This window comes from Daldinia caldariorum (assembly GCF_022478825.1).
Source record: "Daldinia caldariorum strain CBS 122874 unplaced genomic scaffold F4812scaffold_22, whole genome shotgun sequence".
Lineage (NCBI taxonomy): Eukaryota > Fungi > Ascomycota > Sordariomycetes > Xylariales > Hypoxylaceae > Daldinia > Daldinia caldariorum.
The window spans coordinates 197,417-223,575 of NW_025953058.1; the positions used below are offsets into that span (position 1 = coordinate 197,417).

At 31.2% G+C, this 26,159-nt stretch overlaps 4 protein-coding genes across 4 annotated transcripts; 2 read left to right on the forward strand and 2 right to left on the reverse strand.

The window, feature by feature from the left end:
- The first annotated feature begins 401 nt into the window (after positions 1-401).
- Positions 402-2,212, forward strand: F4812DRAFT_444259 (serine hydrolase FSH). The gene is made up of 3 exons (XM_047935485.1): positions 402-730; positions 784-802; positions 870-2,212. The coding sequence occupies exons 1-3, from the start codon at positions 689-691 to the stop codon at positions 1,511-1,513; spliced, it is 705 nt and encodes a 234-aa protein (XP_047786347.1). The 5' UTR covers positions 402-688; the 3' UTR covers positions 1,514-2,212.
- On the reverse strand, positions 1,413-4,330 carry F4812DRAFT_468200 (putative multidrug resistance protein fnx1). The gene is made up of 7 exons (XM_047938755.1): positions 3,473-4,330; positions 3,282-3,415; positions 3,099-3,222; positions 2,831-3,037; positions 2,431-2,778; positions 2,004-2,371; positions 1,413-1,943 (listed from the first exon to the last, which is right to left on the reverse strand). Exons 1-7 carry the CDS (start codon positions 3,634-3,636, stop codon positions 1,636-1,638), a joined length of 1,653 nt encoding a protein of 550 aa, XP_047786348.1. The 5' UTR covers positions 3,637-4,330; the 3' UTR covers positions 1,413-1,635.
- A 5-nt stretch (positions 4,331-4,335) lies between these two features.
- On the reverse strand, positions 4,336-6,733 carry F4812DRAFT_444299 (uncharacterized protein). The gene is made up of 6 exons (XM_047935486.1): positions 6,110-6,733; positions 6,028-6,047; positions 5,860-5,970; positions 5,425-5,810; positions 4,836-5,361; positions 4,336-4,697 (listed from the first exon to the last, which is right to left on the reverse strand). The coding sequence occupies exons 1-5, from the start codon at positions 6,336-6,338 to the stop codon at positions 4,875-4,877; spliced, it is 1,233 nt and encodes a 410-aa protein (XP_047786349.1). The 5' UTR covers positions 6,339-6,733; the 3' UTR covers positions 4,336-4,697; positions 4,836-4,874.
- A 5,546-nt stretch (positions 6,734-12,279) lies between these two features.
- On the forward strand, positions 12,280-13,850 carry F4812DRAFT_444306 (calcium-dependent phosphotriesterase). The gene is made up of 3 exons (XM_047935487.1): positions 12,280-12,322; positions 12,391-12,621; positions 12,727-13,850. Exons 1-3 carry the CDS (start codon positions 12,302-12,304, stop codon positions 13,687-13,689), a joined length of 1,215 nt encoding a protein of 404 aa, XP_047786350.1. The 5' UTR covers positions 12,280-12,301; the 3' UTR covers positions 13,690-13,850.
- The last annotated feature ends 12,309 nt before the right edge of the window (positions 13,851-26,159 follow it).

Here is a 26,159-nt window from a genome sequence, read left to right on the forward strand (position 1 = left end):
AATGCACTCAAGATATATGCTGTGTTCCATCAATGCATCCGGGGGGGAAGCAGGTTTCATCTCTACCTATCATATCAGCCATATACGATATGAGCTGTTATATGTAGGAAATGCATGGGGGGGCAAGTCAAAATATTATTGGTTGCCTTAAACAGAATGCTCCTCACCGTATATATGATGCCAATCTAACTGTGCTTCCCGTTCTCCAAGACATCTCCAAGACATCCACTGTACAGGTATGTAAGATATCCACTCTAAGATATCCCAAGGATGCGAGGCGCTCCATGCGCGCTACGTCACTAAGTGAAGCGAATTAGAGATCAGAATATACCGAGTATGTAGCACCTAGCACACACTGGGAGACTGGGCACATCGCATAACATCCTGGTTAATCCGATCCTACTCACCTACCTAGAAGTAGCTATAGGTAGATTAATGTTAAGTACACAGTGCTGAACGGCAGGTACATAACTCACGGGTACCGAGCCGTGCCGTGAGAAGTTACGTATGAGGCAGGTATGGAGTGCGTAGTGCTTCTCACGTCTTATCACTACCCTGAAATCGTCAATATCTTTCAAGCATCGCCTAGGTATCTTGTATATGGAGAGTTCGATAACGAACACCGACGCATTCATTCTTACATTCATTCGTATACTAGGTTCTTGCCAAATAAGATTGGTATTTGAAGATGCGTTTTCTATGTCTTCATGGGTCAGGAACCAATTCGCAGGTAAGTCGCGTTTTGACGGCACTTTGGCAGCGTGTTCATTAATAATTACTCAGATTCTTGAGACCCAGACTGGTTAGTTTCCAATAGATATACAAAGCCTTAAGAGTTGCTCTCGAAGACTAATATATCGGATACGAAGCTGCTCTTAGGTATGAGTTGGGGGATCACCATACGTATGACTTTGTGGAGGGCACGATACCAAGCGCAGTGGCCCCCGAATTTGATGGATTAGTTTCTTCGAAAGACGAATTCTTCTCCTATCTTGATCTAGATGATCGAGCAAACTATCTATCAATACTGGAAGATCTCGATAATTATATCTCCGAAGAAGGCCCGTTCGACGCTGTTTTGGCCTTTTCCGAAGGAGCTATGATTGCAGCCACCTATATCATTTGGAAGGCAAAGCAAACCCCCAAGCAACAACGAATGGCCCCCATCTTCAAGTGTGCGGTATTCTTTTCAGCATGGGATGCCTACGATCCTGATCTTCTCTCAGAAGGAGTCCTTCGCCCTTTGAACCCGTCGGCTGACAGGGACTTAATTCGTATGCCCACGGCCCACATATGGGGAGTAGGCGATGCTTCGTCCACCAAAGCCTCTAATGTGAGTGAGATCTGTGTTTCGGAAACGAGACAAGTCTATGTTCATCCCGGAAGCCACGAAATTCCGGGAGCTAGGATGAGCTCTGCCGTGAAGTCGAGTGTCAGAATTATCCGTAGGGTCATTTCACTGGTTAGAGAGATTGATAATCAGGCTCTTCGGATGGTAGAACGAAAGAATTAGGTCAATAATACTTTACAATCTTAACGACCCCAAATGAAAGAAGTGGTACACTTTGTAGTTAATACGACAACCTATTGCCCGCAATGAGACTGAAACTTAGCCATCCCCAAAACATCGTGGGCTCACTCAACCCTGATCGGATTCCTTCTCCACATCAGTGCTATACTGAGAACAGATGTAACTGCAAATCCAAGTACAATATGCATTTCGAGATTGAAACCCTTAACAAATGTGCTTCTTACGGCGGGCTGTAAACTTTCCGGAAGCTGATAAATTGAGGATGTCGACTGAAAAACTTGGTCGATTTGTGAAGACGTCAACGAGCTGGATAATTGGCCTTTTACCCACCCATTACCAACTGCGGTAGTGATAGAAACTACAAAAGCACTTCCGAGGAAGCGAAATTGAGTGCCAGCTGCCGATGCGACCGCTGTTGTTTAATGCTTAGCCTTATCACTATATTCCTAGTAGTTGAAGTCGATACACTTACCTAAGTCCCTTTTCTCCGCCACATAGGGTGTTAGCAGTGTTACTATTCCTATGCTAATACCCATTCCTAGACCGGTTAGGACTTCGAGCCCATACAGAGGCTTCCAGTCGGGATTATCTGCAGGGCCTCGGGACATAAAAATGAGCCCTAACATCTGCAATATCGACGCAGCGAGAGCCAAGTACAACGGGGGGACGCGTCGTTTCTTTGAAATTGAGGCAGTAAGAATGACACCGAGAGGACCGCATAGTACGAAAGGTAGCAACCTTACGCCAGCTTGCAGTGGACTAGCTCCTACTGATGTCTGGTACCGAATAGGAAGTTGAATAATACATGTTATGCTGACTGACCCAGTCATAAAAGAGTTCCTTCAATGGTCGGATTAATAATGCTTGAACCTAGCGGCTAGAAGGGCGTGATGACTTACACTAGAAGGCCCATCATCTCTCTGTCTTGACAGAACCGCCAAGGGAATACCGGCTCTACTGAACTTGTAGGACGGGTAAAGTACCATTGGCTAGCGAAGAATGCTACCCATACGACGACGGAAACACAAATCGGAACAATTACAGTAGCAGATGTCCAATATAATAATGTGGCAGCTTGTTCAAGTCCGCTGATAAGTAAAGCTAATGCTGTAAGCATGAGAAACGCTCCGGTGAAGTCGAGAGTTCTGAACTTGAGCTGTGGCTTTCTTCGGAGAAGCCCTTGATACGGGAAGTTGTTCGGAACCACAAAAAAAACCACAATTGCTGCCACAACTCCTGAGGGAACACTTGGTGGACGTCAATATCTAAGAGGATTCATTCATAATTTATTCAACTTACTTGAGGAGAAAAACCCAGCGCCATGTGGTTCCTTGAGATATTAGGCCGCCAAAGATAGGCCCCAGAGCGTTTCCAAGTGCAGCTGCACCAGCTGAGACAGACGTCACCTGGGCGTACTTTTCCGGAGGTTTTAGTTCGTAAAGCATGACAATGGCCACTGCGTAGACGCCTCCAGCTCCGAGGCCTTGGAAAGCGCGGCAAACAATTCTGATATATGTTAAACAGATATACGAGGGGAAAAGGGATAATCGGGATGGGGAATACTGACAATTGAACCATAGTCTGAGCTGCACCGCACCCTCCAGCAAACGCGCTGAAGGTGATCAAAGAAGCCATATAGGCCTGCTTCCGCCCTATGTGGTCACTTACTTTCGCCCATATCACCAGTCCAGCTAAAAGCCTAGTTAGATGCCAGCATATCAAGAAATAGGGAGCGCGTATTCCCTCTTACTAGTGTAAGTTATCAAATACGCTGTGACAACCCAGCTTGCTTTTACAAAGTCGTGGAGATCGTTGGTGATGGATACAAGGGCAGTACCAATGATTGTAAGCTCGAGGTTCACGAGGAAAAGTGCAAGACCTAACCTGTATAGCTACCTGTTAGTAGGGAATTTCCTTAAAACAATTGTATAGTCAACATACGCTGTCATGGTAACATGCGATTTCCATCCAGACATATAGTTAAATGTAGCATCTTGCTTTGCTTGGATATCAGTCTCCATCATTTCGATTTGGGACCTGTCGACCCATTCATCCATTACTGGATGCTTGGAACCGGCTTCGACTGAAGCATCAGTCGAACTCATTGTAGCGATCCTTGACGCACTCTTGGCGATTGAATTTGGTAACAGAATGATGGAAATCGATAACTAGCGAGTTTTCTATCGGGATACTAAGGCCATGGAGACAGCCAAGGAATTTAGAAGTTTATGTAAATGGCATGGTGGAAACCCTCTGTCGAAGGGGATAAAGAAGCAAACTGCAGTGCACCAACACCAACTTCCGACGCCACCTGCCAGGGACTACTTACTCCAAAGGAAAGAAGACTAACAGTGCAAAGAGACTGTGTCACCGTGTATTAACCAATAAAAACTCTCCAATAGCACCGCCAAAAGGAGGATGGGGGCCAAAAGGTAAAACTCCTATTTATGGATGTAGTCAGACATATTGCTATCACTAATCAACAATGATCGGCAACATGTCGACATGTCGGCTGCTAACCGGTCGCATTCCAAACAGTGAAATTTCAGACACAGCGGCCCGGAAACCATATGACTGGTCGGTTCGGCACCTAATAAGACCCGAGGGGTATCATACATCACTCTGTGTGTGACCACATCCATGTGTAGTTGCAGTGTTGGTGCGAGGGGCCGTTTACTAGGATGTAGGTCTACTACTATGTACCTAAGTACCTAGGTAGGTATGTACAAACGCCGTGGCTGTAATCGTGGAACATATAGAGGGAACCTCTGGCTTTAAAAAAGGATTGGTTCTGTTGGTGTAACCTTTATTATGATAATTGGGTCAGGCTGTAAAGATGATATTGAAAAATGCAACCCTGTTGGATTTAGTTGTAAAGGTCGTATATGCATCATTCCATACCGCGTTTACCACATTGCATTATGCAACTCTTACCTACATCTACCTACCTCCTACCTAGGTAGGTTAGGTTAGGAGGTAGGTACGTTAAATACCTGATACGCACATATCCGAGACACATGACCAGCAAACCAATCGCGTGAGATTTATTAAATGCATCTGTTTTTCTGTTTTTTTTTTCTAGCCGCCAGCCTTATCTATTTTAGGAGGTGATGAAAGACATTGGGAGGTGAAAAGAGTTGCGGGGGCTTGGCACACATTCAATTATCTGGAACACATCACATCAGCATTCAAAGCGTAGAGGTTCATAGCGCGTCTTGAAGCATTTTCATTGAACTCGTTTCATTTAGCTCGCGTTCGTATTGAAATCGCCCCAAGATGGAAAAAATATGGATTAGGTACCTACACCTAACTTAGTATTAATTTAGAATTTGTAATTCCACAATCATACCCTACTTTCCCGGACGCCAGGCAGCCATCCGTACTGGTTGCTCCATCTATCTTTACGAGGACTGTTATCGTAGGTTTCCGTGACTGTGATGTCAGTTGTACATACAATGCCATACTGTCGATCCGTAGGCCTCGAAGACTCAATACCTCGGAGGTTTATGGAATTGGGCTCATCAATCGACTGGTATCTGCGAGGCTTTTGTAATCCAAAACCCGTAGGAGGCCATGTATTTTGCACACTCCTGGTAGAACGCTTGATCTTGCTGATCGGAAGGTTCAGCCATTTGATAATCGACGGAATGCGTTTACTGAGTTCTAAGCCCCTGAATACTTTTGGGACCACGGGCACGCAAAATATTAGCATGCCACAAGTTGACTCGGCAATAGCCCAGAGCGCCACAGCGGAGTAATGATAAGTCATATCATCCGACTTAATCCATTCAACAATAGCCTCTAGAAGGCAACAAGCGGCAATGCAGGCACTATATTACTCGCTTGTGTCAGCCATAGAATCTCGTGAACTTCAGGAATTAATTTGAACTTACAACACACCCACGGCGAACACAGCAGAAATCCCAACCTTCTTAATAGTTGATAACTTAAGTCTCCATATAGTCCGCTGAGGTAGTAGCAAGACAGCTATGTCGAGTATGAAGTTAATGACAGTGGCCACAAGATTAATGACTTTGAGGTTGGCACAAGTTCCAGGTACGGTCTTATCCCATATTCTTCGATAGGGGAAGCATGACAGGTTAAGTGCAACCAGCATACACGTGTAGAAGATGGCGCTGAATATAAGTAAAGCCTTGCAGCTCCGATGGAAGATCGTTCGTGAATCGGTCGGAGCGAATATGCGTATCCACTCAATAAGGATCGAAGACTTGACCAGACCCATCGTGACAACCCAGAAGCACATCCCCATAAATATTATCTAAAAATCTTAGGACAATACCATAAAAGGCGTGTATGTTGCGGTATACCTGAAGATATTGGGCCATATCCCTTCCGCGCATTTCCCATTGATGGACGAAGAGGCCTGTAGACTGCGAAATTCGACGCAGAGACCCGACAATCACAACCACCCAGAATAACTAAAACAGCTTTAGTTAACTTGGCTTGCAAAGTGATTGGACGAAGTAATTCCCTACGTAAGCTAATAACATCAAATCTTGACAAATTAGTTATACTTCAGGTAGATCGGTACCAATTCAAAGAGCCAGCGCAACTTACAATCTGCGACATGTATTTGCCTTAGTTTGAAATACCCGACATAGAACCTAAACGCAAGCGAGGTCGATGCAACTACCAAACAGAGAATGAGCGCAACTAAAGAGATAGTGTTCTTGTTTTGTGGGTTTGCGAAATTCGGAATGATGCCCGCTGGTACTTGAAGGGCTGGGCCATTGAGTACGTTACTGAGCTCGTTCGGTGACAGGCTAGAAAAGTCAAGATCGGACATCTTGACCTGATAGACGGTAGTGACAGCAGTAGGAGGTTAAGGTGTAAGACTACAATGATGAGAATAAGACCGAATATAGATCTCTTGTTTTTTTGCAGTCCCTGCGCTCCTATTTAGTATATTAGGCTAAGACTGCAAGTTGTACCCGTGCCTCGCTTGGTGAAGTGTTGGTGAAGGAACCGCCCTGAAAAGACGAAATATCTGATGTTGCTATTCAGTATTGGGGTACATGTAAGCCGTATTGATCGACAGCAGCCGAGGCGCACCACCCGCGAATCGGCATCGGTCAGCTTTGGGTCGCACCCAAAGGTTACTTTGCGTATGTTTTCTACACATCTCTTTTTATTTTCTATTGTTATGTCATTTTTCTCTTTCAATATCAGAAGAGATCATACGAATAGTTCACATGCTTGGATGCTTTAAATCTATATATTTTCGAGCTGCTATGAGAAGTTGAATATCTTGAATGCTTCACCACATTGAGGAGGCAAGCGACGGCCAGTTCGGTCAGTGTATGGATCACATAACAACCAAAGACAATAAAACCTATTGAACTCGGTACAAATTAGTTAGATAGACACTAGGTATCTGCATTATGTCCTGTAATGGTACAAAAAGGTATGGAATATTACCGAGATAAGCAAGGACTCGCCGCTTTGCTTATCATCTCGAATCGGTGTACTACCTCCTACCTAACCTAGGTAAAGCCTATTTCTTTTATATAATATCATACGAATAAGCTTTATTGTATTCTATAATGGAGTTTAGGTATAAAGCTGGTCTTATATTTCGATAGTGGTTGCTGGCTTACCATCTGTACCAGGTAGGTAAGTACATTCATCTGCTGTGGCCATTATGTACCTACACCTTACCTGCCTTTTGGTAATAAAAAAAAAACTTGATTTAAAACATGGCGTGCGTGGGGGGTGTATTTGTGTGTATGTGAAGGCTTTGCGGTACGCTTCTATTGGATGATATCCAATAAGGCTGAAATCCTTCGCTCACAATTAACCTTAAGATTAGAGATTAGCCACAACGAAGTACAGCATATGACATGCAAGTAACCTAGAAAAGTATCCTAGAAAAGAAAAACTGCGTGTTATCTCCATGTCTTTGAATTATTCGGTTTACGTAGGTATGTATTTCATGTAGTATTTTGACTATGAGTTCCCTGTTAGATGCGTCAGTTAGTCAATTCGAAAGTCCCAACATGAAGTAGACGATCCAAGGTTTAGGTACCTACCTATTCTCTTGCTAATAGGTACCTGAGGTTAGGTACATAGCAAATACATAAATGAGGCTCTGCGGCCCCTTCCTCAGCGGGGTAGTACTTTAACAGAGGTAATTTGTGAAGGTTTCTCTTAGTGTTGGCACTGTACGTTACAGCGCAGCTCTGAGCTATATGCGGCTTTACAATGTCCTAGCGTCTTGACTGGGGGTACCTTTCAAGTATTCGCCTAACTAAAGTAGGTTTAGCTAGGTACTTTCGGAGGTACTTACCTTGTAAATGCCTCCGAATCTATATGCCACCCCGCCCATTGGGCCGACTACTCCGCCTATAGCATATTATTATTTGCATGTTATAAGCACGAATGCATCTGCAGTCGCAATGTGCTACCTTATTGCGTAATGATTGGCAATTATGTACCATGTACTATGTACTTCATTTATCTTCATGCTATGTAGGTATAAGTCTACGGTTTCATTATTGCATGAGGTCAGATTTGCGTTGGCTGTTACTGCAACCCATACAACCTTGTTGCGCGCTCATTTCCCCCAACGAGAGGTTTCTAAGGTTAGGTACCTTAGGTGTACCTGTGAGCTCTGCACTAATTTGCTCCGACTATCGTTGGTGCTTTATTCGTAATGCCAACGAGTTTCCATTATGATTCACTGGTAAGAGTCGTACGACTTATACCCTGAAAGAAATGTAGTAGATAGATAGATAGATAGGTGGAAGAGCTGAAAATGCTTCATATTTCAACATTGGTGGACTAGGTAATTTACTATTGTGTTTTACATGCGGCGTGCAAAAAATGATATGCTATTCATATTGCTCTGGTTCATGGGACTATCTTAGAGTTTCTTGTGGAATAACGGAATTGCTTCTCCGACTCTTGCTTTATCTCGTAGTATCTCCTTAACGTAGCTCTAAAGATACTGGGGTTTAATCTTACCAACACAACAACTAGTTTACCTACCTAGGTAGGTACCTAATGCGTTATTCCTATAGTCTTTTGTAACAAAAGAGTGAGAATAACTAATTTCGGTTAAATAGAGCGTGAAATGTAATACGAGATCATAAGAATCGTCAGTGGATTGAGTATACGACGCCTTGAATCATCTGCAAGGCTTAGACAATGTAATTGATGCTGTGTTAGCAGTTTGAACCTAGAGGATTCAGACAGTGAGCATACCGTTAAGGTAGGTAGCTATCGCATATAGCGAGAAAATTACAGTTATACCAATCATTTAATTCCTCCCCACCTGCAGACTGAGCCCCTGGGGTCATGTATCATACTGTTATAAGATACTAAGTCTTGCGTCTGATGGGAATAGGTCTAGATCATCAATCATGCTTAAACCTGGTCATGAAACGACGGCCCGAACTTATTAAGACGAAAGATATCCTCCGGCAACTTCCCCGTTCAAGGATCTTGTGAATCTCTGTTGGTTCTAACTCCAATGTTATTGAGACAGTTTTCTCAAGACCGACCTGGGTTTAACAAGTAGGGCATAGCTTCCTTGTAGCTATGCCACGAAGTCTTTGATTAGACGAGTAAGAAAATACCTCTAGCCCCTATCTTGCCCCTATCTTGCTTGTACCTAAAATGTACATATCATGTCAAAGTCGCCAAAGAGGCAGGTATCTAGTTGTAGAGGAGCCGTATATCACCACAAAAAGAATTCCTATCTAGGTAGGTAGGTACCTATATCCAGGATGCATTGGGTCTTATAGACGTCGAATACCTGTATAAGCTTTATGTAAGCATTCGTTTGGCCAAAACAAAGTTACCTACTCCTTTCTCGTCGAATATTAGCTCGTCATGCTGTGTGTGCAGTTGTCGTAAATACTTACCTTAGGTACGTACTCGTCGTGTCTTGACAATCGAGCTTTAGGTTCCCTGCAATCAATTATTTCTCGATTAGACTCATAGATAACTTTGAATGATTAACAAACTCGACTTTCTCTTACTGAGGCGACTTCATTGATGTTAGTTTCAAAAGGATGCGACTGTACATACTGGAGTTACTGTAAAAGCAATCTGTAAATAAGATATTTCTAGTGTGAATTCCTAATAATGGAATGGTTCTTGACAAAAGAAGTAATATCATGCTAATTGCCGTAAGATAGCGAATCTAACGATGCAAATATTTTGTACAGATATTGGGGCTTGATTAGGGTGTTGCAATCTGCAAGAGAAACTGTCAGGAGTCTTACTTGAGACTTCTTGGGGACAAAGAAGATGCTCTTATACAGGTAGGTAGCTTTGACTTCAAAGCTATCTTAATTGGAGTTCCTCGCGGAACAACTGAGTTGTTTCCCTTGCCAAATAGTCTACGACGTGGCAGAAACTAATCTATAAACAAGGTTGAATGAGAACTAGTTAGAACAGCGAAGCTTTTAATAATGTATGAAATAATAGATAGGCTTGACTAACGTAATCGAAGGAATCTAATTATGTGATAATCACATATAAATATTGCTTTTTGAGCGGGATATTATTGATTGTCAAAAGGCGGTCTAGAATGAGGCTTCTGTTTTCAACAACCTAATCGGTTTATTTTCTATTATTGTTTTGTCGTTCAACCACACCATAAAACATCGAAATATGATCGGCTATGGTAGGTACCTACCTAGCCAATAGGTATTTCAAAGACTTTTAAGGGAGTGGTAAGATTGAATGGTAATCTAGGTAGAAGGATTGGCTATGAGATTAATCTACATGGCATCGCTGTTACTGAAAATTCCTGATCAGAAGCTTCGTATATGTAACTCGGCTGACTTTATTCCATTCAATATACTGAATTTATAAATTACGTATCTGTTCGTGTTTATTATGTAAGAAAGAACGGTACAACCTTTTGACACTTACCTTGGATGAACTGTATTATCCCTTACTTTAGATCTCGCTATAGGATGAGAGGTTGATGACTGGACTAGGTACCTGCCTAGCCCTTTGTGATGTCTATAAAAACTTTTGTCATTAAGTCTAAGGAAGTTTTGTAAGCTTTACTATCCCATCTACAGACGTGTTAGATACTTCTTATAATTTGGAATAGTCGGGACCCCAGTGACACGATCCCGACTTACCTACCAGAGAACAAGCACCTCCCTTAGGTGTTCAGACCGTAGTTTCCTTCTTCCATATCTCTTCGATATGTCGTAGACTACTGACCTATATACCGAGAACGCTAAGGGCTACTCCATCGCTTTCCGAGCGTGTTTTGATTATGGCGGCGATCCGGACATGTCGCAAGAAACCTAAGAGGATGCGAATGAGAACGGATATAGGTAGGTATTTACCTGTACGTACCTAGTATACGACAGAAATATAGTAGCCAATATCTTCTAGAAAAGCGACAAGTGTCTATAGACGTCTTAATGGAAATAGTGAGCTTATTCATTGTTATTAAAATATGGGCGGACCTAATACCAGGTATTCTGAAAAGCCCTCATCTTCAGTCAATACTCGTTAGGATTATGGAATATAGTTTAGGTAGTTATCTTAGGTTAGGTACTTGTCATTATTCTCGCCAGTATCGCGTTTACTGAGTACTTGCAAGGTAAGTACCTAGGTACATAACAATTCAATACTTCTTTTAAATTACCAGGATCGGTTGAATATCTCCTGTTGATGCACTTGAAGAATTCTCGTATATTACCAATACTTCTAGGACAAGTAGTATTTGTCACAAGGTGGAACAAAACGTACCTAGGGAAACAACTTCCTTGTTCCACAAGGAGCTTTAATTTAGATAGTTCTACTATATATACAAACATTCCTTTGTTCTACATCATTGTCTCATGTAGATCCTCTGACAGTATTGATGTGAATGCGGGATATATATCAGCTGAGTGATGGTATTCCCCTACACTTGTCATACAAAGTGAAAGAGCTAACGATTCTCAGCAAAAAGATTAAATCTGATAATTTATCACGTATTTGAGTAACATTTGTGATGCACTATTTGAATAGTTGCGATTTAGTTTCTGTTGCAGTTTCGGTACTTATCTACCTTAATGCATCATGTGTCACATATCAGTTGTGCTTACGTATTGTATATGTTGCTACGAGCTAAAGGGGACATTAGAAGTCATATGAAAATACAGAATGCTGTGCTAGTTACATGGAAAGTAGTTTACCTATAACGACGCTCGGCTAGTTGGTCATCACAGAGAGCTTCTTATGAGCTTCGCACACCGCAACATTACCTAATGTATACAAACAGCTCGTTGCTATTGTAATATGTTTGGCATATGCATCTCGGATGCTGTGACTGTGTAGTCTATTTTGGTGTTACACGGACTATATCTCCCCGTTTTTCGATATCTACCGGTCACATAGGTGGAGTATAATGCAATCCCCTTACCAAATTTGTTTTCTTGAAGTTTTAGTAATCATACGTGGATAACAATCCAATGAATATATTCCAGCGGGGATGTGGACGTGTATGAAGAGTCATATAAGAGTCATATGAAGGATCCATAGGATCTCACGATCCGTACCTGGGTAGGTATTCACTAACCATTATTTCGATGGAGACTAATTATCTAATAAGCTTCCGGGATAGTTACCAAATCCTACCTAGTCTCCATGTTCGCTTTCGCTTACACATTGCCGCCTTTTACATGGGAGCTGATCCTGCATAGTTTAGTACTTAAGCTTCCATGACTTCCGAGATAAAACTCTATATCTTACCAATACTCTCTTCGTCACAACTCTTGAGAACAGGGCATAATGGCTTCTAAACCCGCGATTGTGAGTAAAAGATCCATCATACTACTTAGGTGCTCTGATATGCCCCCACAGAAGCTAATTCGTTCTAGTTCGTTATAATTCTGGCGGCTCTTTTGCCAACCTTCTATAACTTAGGACAGAAATTAGTGTTGATGTACAATAATGCGCCTAGTCGGTTTATAAGCATCAATAACCTCAAGTCATCTGAGGTAAAGTTCTCAGACACCTTTAGAAGCTGCGAAGATATCCTACTTGTCGAGTCCAAAGGCATCGCTATTTTTTCTTGTGACGCTGGACGGGAAACATGGAACACGGTAATGGTAAGTCTTGTCATCTAAATCGTGCATGATTCGTTCCTCAATATTGATGTGATATGGGAAACCTTGAATACACTCATTTGGTATTCGCATGCTTAGCTTTGACAGGGCATCTTCATTCCCGGACCGGTACCTAATGCCGAGATTTATGCTTACAGCTATGGGAATGCCAATACCCCAGACTCAGAGTCATTGACTCGTTTTAAAATTCAGGGGTACAACTCTAGCTTGGATTTTCATACTATAGGCTTAGCTTACGACGAGGAAACATCCACTCTCTTCGTTACAAACCATCGTAAAGAGGGTAAGAGCATCGAATTGTTTAAGCTGGATTTTGACACGTTCACCGCCAATCACTTCCGAACGATCCAACATCCGCTTTTTCGTAGCCCGAATTCAATAGCTCTCCTCAACAGCCATCAGTTTCTTGTCACAAACGACCACCACTTCCTCATGGAAAACTCTCGCTTTCTGTCTATGGCCGAGACTCTCCTGGGCCTCCCCCTCTCTACTGTCCTACACGTCGATATATCCTCCCTCTTGGAGGACCCCGCCTCGCCCACTAGGGTTAATATCGTTGCTCGTCTCCCCTTCGCTAACGGCATTGAGATTGTAAATGAGACCACCGTGGCTGTAGCCTCGACGACCAGCACCGCGGTGTATTTCTACGATATGACAAAACCAGATTCAATCAATACGACCTTGCCTACGCTAACTTATAAATCGAAGGTCAGCTTCCCTTTTTGGGTTGACAATATTCAATTCTCGGGAGACGGAACACTATACGCCGCTGGTCACCCCCATCCCGCAACGCTGAATGAGTACGCTCTTTCCCGCCACGAGTGTAGCTCGCCTGAGAAACTAGCAGCTGCGGATGAATCGCTCCAGAAGTACTGTAGGAATGTAAAGGGCCTTTCTGGGGTCTCCAAATGGACTGAGTCGGGGGGCGTCGAGCGCGTTTACTTCGATGACAAATTTCCCACCAGCACGACAGCGGCGTTTGACTCCAAGAGGAAAATCGGAATTATCACAGGTCTATATACTAAGGGACTTCTCGTGTGGAGAGAATAAATAGTGTGAAATTTACCTGTAGGATAAAGGGGAATCATAGACGCTCTGGAGAATTGGGTACCTATTCTTAAGGGTTGATCTTACAGGGGTATACTATATAGATTTAGACCATAAAACGTGAAATCACTGCTATCTCTGCTATAACAAATCTATCTTAGGTACCTCTCCTAGTCGCTAAGGCACTTGGAGTTATTGGTTTCATGATATCCAAATTTTGGCATGCTTCTTAGTACCTACTGACTTAGGGATACTGACCCAGAGTTCTAATTTCAGGGAGTCTTAAAAATACCGTTACTGACCAACTTGTGCAGTTACTGCTTATGACAGATATGAGTGATATGACCTCTTTGTCCATAGTGGCCGAGAGATGTTCTACCTCAACGATACCTACATAAAAAACCACTTTTGTCACAGAATTGATATGAGTGTTATTCAACATGTTAGGTACTAGGCTTCGTCATATACTGATTGAGTCTTGACACTGACAATGGCAATTGAGCTATCAACTCAGTTCCGTATCGTACTAGATAGACACTTAGTGATTCTAGTACAGACATTTCTTATGGATGATGTGTAAAGGTGAAATAATATATTCCAGCTTCAGAGGGACTCATGGTGCATGGTTGCGACACGTAGCCGTACAGTCCCTCTTTGTACGATACAATAATTCGCTGAAGCATCGACTTCCCAAGATCCCTAAATATTTATTTAAGAAAGCGCGCCGTTTGGATCGATGTTCTCTCAATACCAAATAGTTCGCAGATATCCCATCACTTAACCCCCCTTAAGCAACAATATTACCTAATCTACTGAGAAGCTCTGGCCGCCAACTTACAGTAATCATTAAAATGGCTCTCGATGAGTTGCCAGCTAAGCAGGACGACAACCCGGCGAGTTCATCAAATTTCGACTCGAATACGGAAAACAAGCCTAGATGGTTTATCACCCGTGTCTCGGCAAAACATGCTGCTTCTAGGGGCCTGTGGAAGATCCTCGAGAGCAGCGTTCCGGGTATATATTCTATGAAGGTATGATATCAAGAATTTATTGTCCATCGTTCTGGGAGTTCAAATTTAACGTTCCAAAGTTATCAAGAGGCAAATTCATCGTTAAGGTAAGGGTCGCCAAGCCCCGACCAAGCCGGGGATACACCGTGCCCACCCTCGTCAGCGAACGAAGCACTGCCGGAAAGCCAACAACTTAGGACATTGCTTCGCAGAATAGAGTTAGAATCCGGTGCACATATGGGTCCTAACATATCATATATGTACCAAGCCCGGTAGACCTTCCTCAAAACAGGAAATTGGGGTTGGAAAAGCATAGTTTGGATTCACCTAGAAGAAAACAAACCATTTTTGTTGAGATTACCTAGCTATTCGTTTTGATAGGGTGCTCAAGCATTTCTCTACGGAAAAAACTGTATCAACCAATAATTTAATTGCAATGGAGTGTGAAAGATTCTGGTTTAGAAAGGCTCCAGAGGAGATAAGATATACCTCTAACGGTCTCGTATTAAGGAAATTCCAACTTTCAAACTTATTAATTACGGCTAACCTTCGGCCACGCTTGTGCTATAAAGTGATAAGAAGTAACTAGAAAAATGCCCGCATGAGTATTAACCGCTTGTCGCATTAAACACCATCTTGTCTTTTTGGGCTTTGCGAAAGACGTCCTGCATATGGGAATATAATGTTTGTTCCACCCCTTCCTTATTAAATATAATTCTTCGTAACTTATTAACCTAAAGTATTAAAGGTTTATAATAAGGTGTAAAATTATTATTAATTATTTTTATAAAAATCCTTTTATTTAAAATATAATTTAATTTTAATATTATTAAAATGGTTAAATTTATATAATTTCATTTATGAAATTTAAAAATAATTTTATTATTATTTAATTTATTATATGTTACGAACTAATAGCACGGGAACTATACCTTATATGGAAGCGGGGATTTTGAAACATACGATCAGAAAAACGGGTAAACCTTGGTAAACCTATAAAAGGGTAATAATTTTAATAATCTTAATAATCTGGTAAAATCACTAAGATTATTAAAATTATAAAAACTTTAAAGCAAAAGTAAAGGAAATTTATAAGATATTTAAATTATTATATATTTAATTATTTATTTATGTTTTTTTAATTATTAATTTAAATCTTATATTTAATTTATATAAAAAGAAAAACTTTAAACTTTTTTAATAAATATTTTTAACATTTTATTAATATTTAATTTATATTATTACTATTTATTTAAAATTAAACCTTTTATTATTATATTTTAATAACTTTTTAATTAATATTGTTATTAATTAAATGTAATATAAATATTAATTTTAATAATAATATTTTTTTATTTATTTAAATTAATTATAATTTATTTATTTGAAAATATTTATTAGATAAGTCTTTTAAAAATTAACTTTTAATAAAAATTAATTAAATAAAATAATGTAACGAACTTAATATATTATTTCTTAATTATATTTTAAAATTAATTAATAATATGGTTTTAACAGAAATTAGGTTTTAAGTAAGATTATTTAAGGAAAAAGTAAGAAAAATTATTAAAATTATTAATAAGGGAAAAAGGAAAGCTTAAATTAAGGAAAATAAAATAAACTTTATAAAAAAAGGATTTTAAAGAGCGTACAAAGCTTATTAAGCACTTAAAAACAAAATAAATACTCTAAAAAAAGAATTAATTAAATTTAAAATTAAAAAGGATAATAATAACGATAATAACGAAAATTTTAATTTATATCCGGTATAATAAAACCTTATGGTTTTATTATTATTAAATAAAAAATTTAGATCCTTTTCACCATTTAAATATAATAGTATTACAGATATAAAAATTTGGCTTAATATAGTTAAACTTTATTTAATTTTTTTTCAAATTAATTTTAATAAAAATAAATATAAGGTCTTAACAGTATATTAACATTTTAAAGGCGGCACTTTCGAATAGCTTTAACTTATTATAAATAATTATTTAAATGAAACTTAAAAAAACATAAAAGAATTTAAATACGTTTTTAACAAATATTTTAATTTCGAAAATAAGATATAATTAATATTTAAAAATCTATTTAAAAAAGAAAATACTTATAAAGTTATTTAAAACTTTAAATAAATTAAAAAAACTTTAAAATATATTATTAAATTTAAATAATTAGTAATAATAGTTTAATTACCTGAAGATACTTAATTTAATTATTTTTATAAAGGATTAATTATATAAGTTAAAAATAAAATTTTTTTAAAAAAAAGCTTAAATATATTAATAAATATATTAAGTGCGTTATTATATATAATAAAAAATTATATAAAAGGTTTTAAAAGAAAAAGATTAAGAAACTTATTTTTATTTGCATTAAAAAAGAATTTAAAAAAATAAGCTTTAATGCTATTAAAATGGAAAAACTTAAGAAAAATATAATTAAAATTAAATATTATAATTACAATAAAATAAGATATATATTTAAAAATTATAAAGCATTTTAAAAATAATTTAAAATATTAAAAAAACAATTTAAATCCCGAGCAGTAAAAGTAATATTTGTGACGAACTTACACTTAAGTTCGTTAGAGTGTAATAACAGGGGTCTTAATTTTAAGTAAATAGTAATAATATGGGTTAAGTGTTAATAAAATATTAATAATGTTTATTAAAAAAAGCTTAAAGTCCTTTTCTTTATATAAGTTAAATATAAGATTTAGATTAATAATTAAAGAAATATAAATAAGTATTTAAATATATAATAGTTTTAAATATCTTATAAATCTTTTTTATTTTTTAAGGTTATTATAGTCCTTAATGATTTTATTAATTTTAATAATCTTATAAAATTATTAGGATTATTAGGATTATTTCCTTTTAATATATTTTATTTATAGTTTATCTGTTCTTAAGATCGTACGTTTTAAGATCTCCGTTTTTATATAAAGTATAATTTTTATACTGTTAATTTATAATATTATTTTCTTTTTTTTAAGTTTTTTACCTTTAAAGATTTATCGGTAAACGCGTTTTTAATATAGTTTCTTTTCTTTTTCTTATATTTTTCTGTGCTAATTTATTAAAATATTAAATTACATATTTAAATTTATTTCGAAGCGAAAAAGCTATGTTAATTAACGGGAAAATAAAGAATTTCGTATTTTTTATATTAAATTAACTAATATTGCCCTTATTTTATATTCGAACTATAAGCGTTTTGGCGAATTTTTTTATATTTTTGTTTTTAATTTGTTTAATTATAATATTTATACTTATAAATATAATTATTTTAATTATAACGTTTTAAAAATGAATTTTTTTAATAAGTTAAAAAGAAAAATTAAATTTTATAAAAATAAATATTATAGAATTAAAAATAAGATATTTTAATATTAAAAGGATTTATTGCGGCTTATTTTTCATTTAAAAGAAATTCGGGCTAAAGAGGAGGAGGTTAAAGATAAAGCCTTTTATATCTTTTAACGTAAAGAAGAGTTAAATTATAAAAAAGAAAAAGAAAAAAAAGGTAAAAGTTAAAATATTTTTAATCGGGCTGATCCATTTATACTACCTAATTCTTCTAAAGGTAACCCCGTTAAAGCTATTATTTTTTAAAATAGTTTTAACTTAAAGATGAATTTATTATTATTTATAAGTAATTAAGATTTTCTCGGTAAAACGTTTTTATAAATTCTTAAACGTTTTTAAAATATTTAATTAATTTTTATATATTTTCCTTTAATAAATAATCCTTCTATTTAATTAAATATTTAATTTAATTTTTAAATTATTTAAAATTTAATACCCTTTCGATTTTATATTTTTAATCGGTTTTAACGTTTAAAATAATTTATATTAATACATTTTCAGGTACTTTTTCTAATAAAGAAATATAAAATATTAAATATAATTTCGTTTTTACTAATAATAATAATTTATAATTAATTTTTAAAATAACTTTTTTAATTTTAAATAATTTAAGTTTTTTATAATTTAATTTATTACTTAATTTTTTAGTTTTAATATTTTATTATAATAAATAAACTTTATTTCTTTTTTTAAAGATTAATCCTTTAATTTTATATTAATTATTATATTTTTTCATTTTTATTTATAAGAATTTAAGTTTATTTATTAAATATCTTTACGTAATAATAATTTATTTCGTTATAACCTTTATTTTAAATATAAGTATTTCTTTTATATTAATTAATTTTGTAGTAATAAAATTATAATTAATATTTATTTTAAATAAGGATATTTTTATATTTTTATTTATAAAGTTATTATATGCAATTTTTATTTATAATAATAATTTTACTTAATTATTTTATATTTTATTAATATATATGCGAAAATACTATTTTAATATTTAATTTAATTATTCCGTTTATTTATTTAATTATAAGTAATATATTATAAATAACTTTTATTTAACATTTATTTTTTCTATTAAATTAGTTTAAAATTTTAATATAAATAACTTATTTTTATTTAAAATAATACGTTTTAATAATTTGTATTTATTAATTACATATTTAAAGAAAAAGTATATTAGGTTTTTTATTATACTTAATTTTATATATAATATAAAATATCCATATTTAATTAATTTATTAACTATTATTTATATATTATTATATGGTATATTAATTATAAATCTTTTTTAATAATAATAATTTAATAATAAAGTTTTATATTATGGTTTTTTAAGCTTTATTTAAAAATCTTTTAAATTATATAAGTTTATATAACTTATATTTAACTGCTTTTATTTTATTATATATATTACAGTTATTAATTACTTTTTTAATTACGTTTAATAAGTTAAAAAAGTTATAATCCTTAATAATTTATTATATAATTTAAAAGATTTTTTAATATTTATATAATAAATACTTATAATATTTTTTAACAAATTTATATTATAATACTTTAAGTATATATATTTTTTTAAATAAGTAATTATACTTTTCTTTATTTTAATTTTTATAAGTAATTTATTTATAAATATAATTGTTTTAATATGTGTGTTAGTAAGTACGTACGTATGGTAAAAAATAATAAATAAGTAAATCAAATAATAATAAAGGTAAAATTAATGTATTAATAATATTTAAAAAGGGAAAAATCTATTTAAGGTTAGCTAATAATGTAATATCTTTTTATACAGTAATAGTGGGTACATTATTCCTCTTTTTAATATTAGTAATAAAGCACTTTATCCCCGATAAAGTGCTTATGCGTCGTTATTATATAACCATTAATATGTTATTTATATGTTATTTTCCTTTATAAAATATAATGTTAATAAAATAAATACTTTTTATTTATTTAATATAAGTATTATTTTTTTATATATTTTTCGTGTTAATATTATTAGATTTATTAAATATATTTATTTATATATTTGCTTTTTTTATAACGTAAATTATTTTAAAATTAAAATTACTAAAATATTTTATTTACTTTTAAACTTTAAATTTTAATTTTTAAATAATTATTAACGTTTTAAAGTTATTATAATTAAAAAAAATTATAATTAGTTTTTTCGTTCTGCTAAATTAATATTTTTATTTTTTAAATATTATCATAATAATAAATAGTTTTTTATCGTAAGTTTAATATTTTATTTAAATGTTACGAATTAATAGCATAAAAATTATACTTTGTATAAAAGCAGGGATTTTAAAACGTATAATTAAAAACGGATAAACCTTAAATAAGTTAATAAAAAAATAATCTTAATGATTTTAATGATTTTAATAAAATTATTAAAATTATTAAAATTATAAAAGCTTTAAGTAAAAAAAAAAAAGTTTATAAAATATTTAAACTATTATATATTTAATTATTTATTTACGTTTTTTTAATTATTAATTTAAATTTTATATTTAATTTATATAAAGGGAAAAACTTTAAACTTTTTAATAAACATTTATAATATTATATTAATATTTAACTTATATTATTATTATTTACTTAAAATTAAGCCTTTTAATTATTATATTTTAATGGATTTAAATATAAGTTCGTTATAATTTTATATAAATATTTTATTATATTAACATAATTTAAAGTATTAATTTTAATAATTTTAATATTTATTTATTATTTTTTAAATATTTAAATATATAATATATTTATATTAATAATTTTTAAATTTATTAATATAAATAATATTTAAATTATTTTTTATTTAAAAGTAATTATTTAAAAGTTAATAAATTTTTATTATATAATTATATAATTAAAAATATAATTTATTAAAACTTATAATTTATTTATAATTTTTATTTTAATTAAGTTAATAATTATAATATAAGCTTATATTTATATTAAGCTTTTTAATTAAAATATTATAAAATAATAAAATTATATAAAAAATAAAAATTTAATTATTAATAATAATAGTGGTTATGTAATATTAACGCGTAAGCACTTTATTAAGGATAAAGTGCTTTATTACTAATATTAGAAAAAAGAATAATATATTTACTATTATTATATAAAAAGATATTATATTATTAATTAACTTTAAATAAATTTTTCTTTTTTTAAATATTATTAATATATTAATTTTACTTTTATTATTATTTAAATTACTTATTTATTACTTTTATTATATATACGTATTTATTAATAAATAATAAATTTAAATTATAATAAATAATAAAAAATTTAAATAAATTAAATAATAAAATAAATTAATAATTCGTTATTAATAATAAATTTATTTATTTAATAAAAAAAGTATATTAATATTATATATATTATTATAATAAAATCTTTTAAATTATTATAATAATAACTTTTTTAATTTTATTAATTTATATTAATAAATACGTACGTAATAAAAAAGTAAATAATAATAAAAATAATTAAAATAAGGTAAAATTAATATATTATTTAATGGTTGTGTAACATTGACGCGTAAGCACTTTATTAAGGATAAAGTGCTTTATCGCGGATATTAAAAAGAAAAATAATATACTTATTATTATTATATAAAAGGATATTATATTACTAGTTAACTTTAAATAGATTTTTCCTTTTAAAAATATTATTAATACATTAGTTTTACCCTTATTATTATTTGTGACGAACTTATATTTAGGTCCGTTAAAGTGTAATAATAAAGGTTTTAATTTTAGGTAAATAGTAACGATATAAGTTAAGTATTAAATAAACGTTAAAAATGTTTATTAAAAAAGTTTAAAGTTTTTCCCTTTATATAGGTTAAATATAAAATTTAAATTAATAATTAAAGAAATGTAAATAAGTATTTAAATATATAATGGTTTTAAATATTTATAAGCTTTTTTTTGCTTAGTGTTTTATTAAAGGCATTATAGATCTTATGGTTTTTAAGGATTTTAAAAATTTTATGTTTTTTAATAAAATCCATAAAATTTATAAGATTTATAAGATCCATATATTTGAAGTTTAATTGAAATGTTATTAATTAATATCCCCGCTTCCATATTAGGTATGGCTTTGTTGCTTATTAGTTTGTAACACCATTTCCCTCCTTTTAAGCTTTTTTATCCTTAAAGATCCCAGTAGGTTCTTTTCTTCCATTTTCTTATTTCATTTGATTTAATAGAATTAACTTTTTTTATAATATTAAGGCATATATTAAAAGTAACTTTTAAAACCCGTTATCAGCTTAATTAAAAAGCTGTTTATAAGGCTCGTGCTGCTTTTATTAAGTCTTTTAATTATTAGGGAATACTTTATTTTTATTATTTTTATATAAGTAAGACTTTTTGTTTTTTAATTATTAATTTTTTTATTTATAATTATTATGTTTATAATAATAATTATTTAAGTTATAATATAATAAAAATAAATTCTTTAAATAATATATTTTTTAAATTGTTTTATTTATATAATAAGCATTATAAAGTTAAAAAAGAACTTTTTTAATTATATAAGGAAATTAAAAGTTAATTAAATAAAATTTGCAAATATTATAATAAAATTTATAAGTATTAAGCTAAAATTAATAATTATTAAAAAAAGATTAACTATTATTAAGGTAATATATTTAATTGTATTAAACATCTTAATTAACTTTGTTTTTAAAAGGAGGTTATAAAGGTAAAAGTTATTAAGATTATATATTATAAGGTTGAGCTTAAGCGTTTAGAGGAGGAAAAAGATAAGGATTAAAACGTTTTTAATTAGATAAATCCTCTTAAACCTTTTAATTTTTCCATGGGCAACCCCAGTGGGGCCGCTGCTTTTTAAGATGGTTTTAACTTAAGGATTAACTTATTAATATTTGTAAGCGGTTAGGATTTTCTTGGTAAAACGTTTCCATAAGCTTTTAAGCGTTCTTAAAGTACTTAATTAATTCTTAAATATTTTCCTTTAATAAATAATCCTTTTATTTAATTAAATATTTGATTTAATTCTTAAATTACTTAAAATTTAATACTTTTTTAACTTTGTATTTTTGGTTAATTTTAATATTTAAAGTGGTTTATATTAAGGCATTTTTAAATGCTTTTTCTAATAAGGAAATATGAAATACTGGATGTAATTTTATTTTTACTAATAATAATAGTTTATAATTAATTTTTAAAATAACTTTTTTAATTTTAAAAAATTTAAGTTTTTTATAATTTAATTTATTACTTAATCTTTTAATTTTAATATTTTATTATAATAAATAAACTTTATTTCCCCTTTTAAAAATTAATCCCTTAATTTTATATTAATTATTATATTTTTTTATTCTTATTTATAAGAATTTAAGCTTATTTACTAAATATTTTTACGTAATAATAACTTATTCTATTATAGTTTTTACCTTAAAAATAAGTATTTCTTTTATACTAATTAATTTTATAATAATAAAATCGTAACTAATATTTACCTTAAATAAGAATATTTTTATATCTTTATTTATAAAGTTATTATATATAATTTTTACTTATAATAATAATTTTACTTAATTATTTTACATTTTATTAATATATATATAAAAATATTATTTTAACATTTAATTCAAATACTCCGTTTATCCGTTTAATTATAAGTAATATGCTATTAACAATTTCTATTTTATACTTATTTTTATTATTAAGCTAATCCAAAACTTAAATGTGAATAACTTATTTTTATTTAAAATAATATATTTTAATAATTTATATTTACTAATTACGTGCTTAAAAAATGTATAAACTAGGTTTTTAACTATATTAAACTTTTTATATAATATAAAGTACTTATATTTAATTAATTTATTAACCATTACTTATATGCTATTATATGGTATATTAATTATAAGTTCTTTTAATAATAATAACTTAATTATAAAATCTTATATAATAATTTTCCAAGCTTTATTTAAAATTTCTGTAAGTTACGTAAATTTATATAGTTTATATTATAATTATTAATTACTTTTTTAATTACTTTAAATAAGTTTGGGAAGTTATAATTTCTTATAATTTATTATATAATTTAAAAGATTTTTTAATATTTATGTAATAAATGCTCGTAATATTTTTTAACGAACTTATATTATAAAGTTTTTAATATATATACTTTATTTAAATAAGTTATTATACTTTTTCTTATTTTAATATTTGGAAATAATTCTTCTACTAATAATGCCTTTTAAATATATATTATTTAGGTATTATCTTTTTTTATAAGATATAATATTAATAAAATAAGTGTTCTTTATTTATTTAACATAAGTATTATTTTTTCCTTTATTATATTTTTTATGCTAATGCTATTAAGTTTATTAAGTGCGTTTACTTATATATTAGCTTTTCTTATAATATAAATTATTTTAAAATTAAAATTACTAAGGTATTTTATTTATCTTTAAACTTTAAATCTTAATTTTTAAGTGGTTATTAGCGTTTTAAAGTTATTATAATTAAATAATACTATGATTAGTTCTTTAATTCCGTTAAACCAATGTTTCCATTTTTTAAATATTATGATAATAATAAGTAATTCCTTATTATAAATTTAATATTATATTTAAACTCCTTTAAAAGTTTTAAATAAATATGCCACTAAATGTTATATTTTATTATTTTTAAGTTATTTTAAGATTACGCTTATAACTGCATTTAATCCGTTTATATGGATTTGTTTTAGCTGGTTAAACTTAGGTAATTTTATTATTAGATTATTAATAATATGTTACGAACCAACAGATAATGAAGCCATATCCAATATGGAAGCGGGGATGTCAACCAACGCCTTTTCGGTTAAACCTCGGATAATTGGATCTTAGGACTCTTATGGATCTTATGGATCTTATGAGATCCTTTAGATCAACGAAATTTATAAAATCCACGATAATCTTAAGAATAAAAAGATTAAGAGGGAGGTTTACAAGATATTTAAAATTATTATATATTTAAATATTTATTTATATCTTTTTAACTATTAATTTAAATTTTATATTTAATTTATATAAAGGGAAGGACTTTAAACTTTTTTAATAAATACTTTTAATGTTTTATTAATATTTAACCCATATTATTACTATTTACTTAAAATTAAAACCTTTATTATTATATTTTAACGGATTTAAATATAAGTTCGTTATATTTTAATAACTTTTTAATTAGTATTATTATTAATTAAATATAGTATAAGCGCTAGTAATAACGTTCCTTCGCTTATTTAAATTAATTATAATTTATTTATTTTAAAATATTTATTAAATGAATTACTTAAAAACCAACTTTTAATAAAAGTTAATTAAATAAGATAATATAACAAACTTAACGTACTACCTTTTAATTATGTATTAGGACTTATTGATAATATGGTCCTTATTAAAATTAAGTTTTAAGTTAGATCCTCTAAGGAGGAGGTAAAGGAAACTATAGAAGTTACTAATAAAGGGAAAGAAAAGGCCCTAATTTAAGGAAAGCAAATTAATATTTTGAAAGATAGACTTTAAAATATATATAAGGATTATAAGAAACTTAAAAATAAGTTCGAAACCTTTAAGAAAGAATTAACTGAACTTAAGATTAAAAAAAACGATAATCTAAATAACGATCCCAACGACGACCCGGATGAGGACCCTAAATCACGACCTATAAGGTGATAAGAACTTACGGTCCCGTTACTAATAAGCCAGGGATTTAAGCCCTTATTACCATTTAAGTATAACAGTATTACGGACGTAAAAGCCTGGCTTAATGCGGCTAAATTTTATTTGGTTTTTTATTAAAGTAGCCTTAATAAAAATAAATATAAAGTCTTAACAGTATGTTAATATTTAAAAGGCAGCGCCTTTAAGTGGCTTTAACTTATTATGGATAATTATTTTAACAATACTTAAAAGAAGATAGAAGAATCCCAATATATTTTTAGCAAATATTCCAATTTCGAAAATAAAATACGGTTGATATTCGGCAATCCGTTTAAGAAAGAAGATGCTTGTAAGGTTATTTGGAACCTTAAATAAATT

Coding starts and splice junctions, on each gene's coding strand:
- F4812DRAFT_444299 (XM_047935486.1), bottom strand. CDS start 6,338: ATGTCCGATCTTGACTTTTCTAGCCTGTCACCGAACGAGCTCAGTAAC. Junction 5,971..6,027: donor ATTTGATGTTATTAGCTTAC/GTAGGGAATTAC, acceptor AAGCTGTTTTAG/TTATTCTGGGTGGTTGTGAT. Junction 5,811..5,859: donor ATATGGCCCAATATCTTCAG/GTATACCGCAAC, acceptor TAAGATTTTTAG/ATAATATTTATGGGGATGTG.
- F4812DRAFT_444306 (XM_047935487.1), top strand. CDS start 12,302: ATGGCTTCTAAACCCGCGATT. Junction 12,323..12,390: donor TGGCTTCTAAACCCGCGATT/GTGAGTAAAAGA, acceptor AATTCGTTCTAG/TTCGTTATAATTCTGGCGGC. Junction 12,622..12,726: donor AAACATGGAACACGGTAATG/GTAAGTCTTGTC, acceptor TAGCTTTGACAG/GGCATCTTCATTCCCGGACC.
- F4812DRAFT_444259 (XM_047935485.1), top strand. CDS start 689: ATGCGTTTTCTATGTCTTCATGGGTCAGGAACCAATTCGCAG.
- F4812DRAFT_468200 (XM_047938755.1), bottom strand. CDS start 3,636: ATGAGTTCGACTGATGCTTCAGTCGAAGCCGGTTCCAAGCATCCAGTA. Junction 3,416..3,472: donor TCGCATGTTACCATGACAGC/GTATGTTGACTA, acceptor GTAGCTATACAG/GTTAGGTCTTGCACTTTTCC. Junction 1,944..2,003: donor GGCGGAGAAAAGGGACTTAG/GTAAGTGTATCG, acceptor ATTAAACAACAG/CGGTCGCATCGGCAGCTGGC.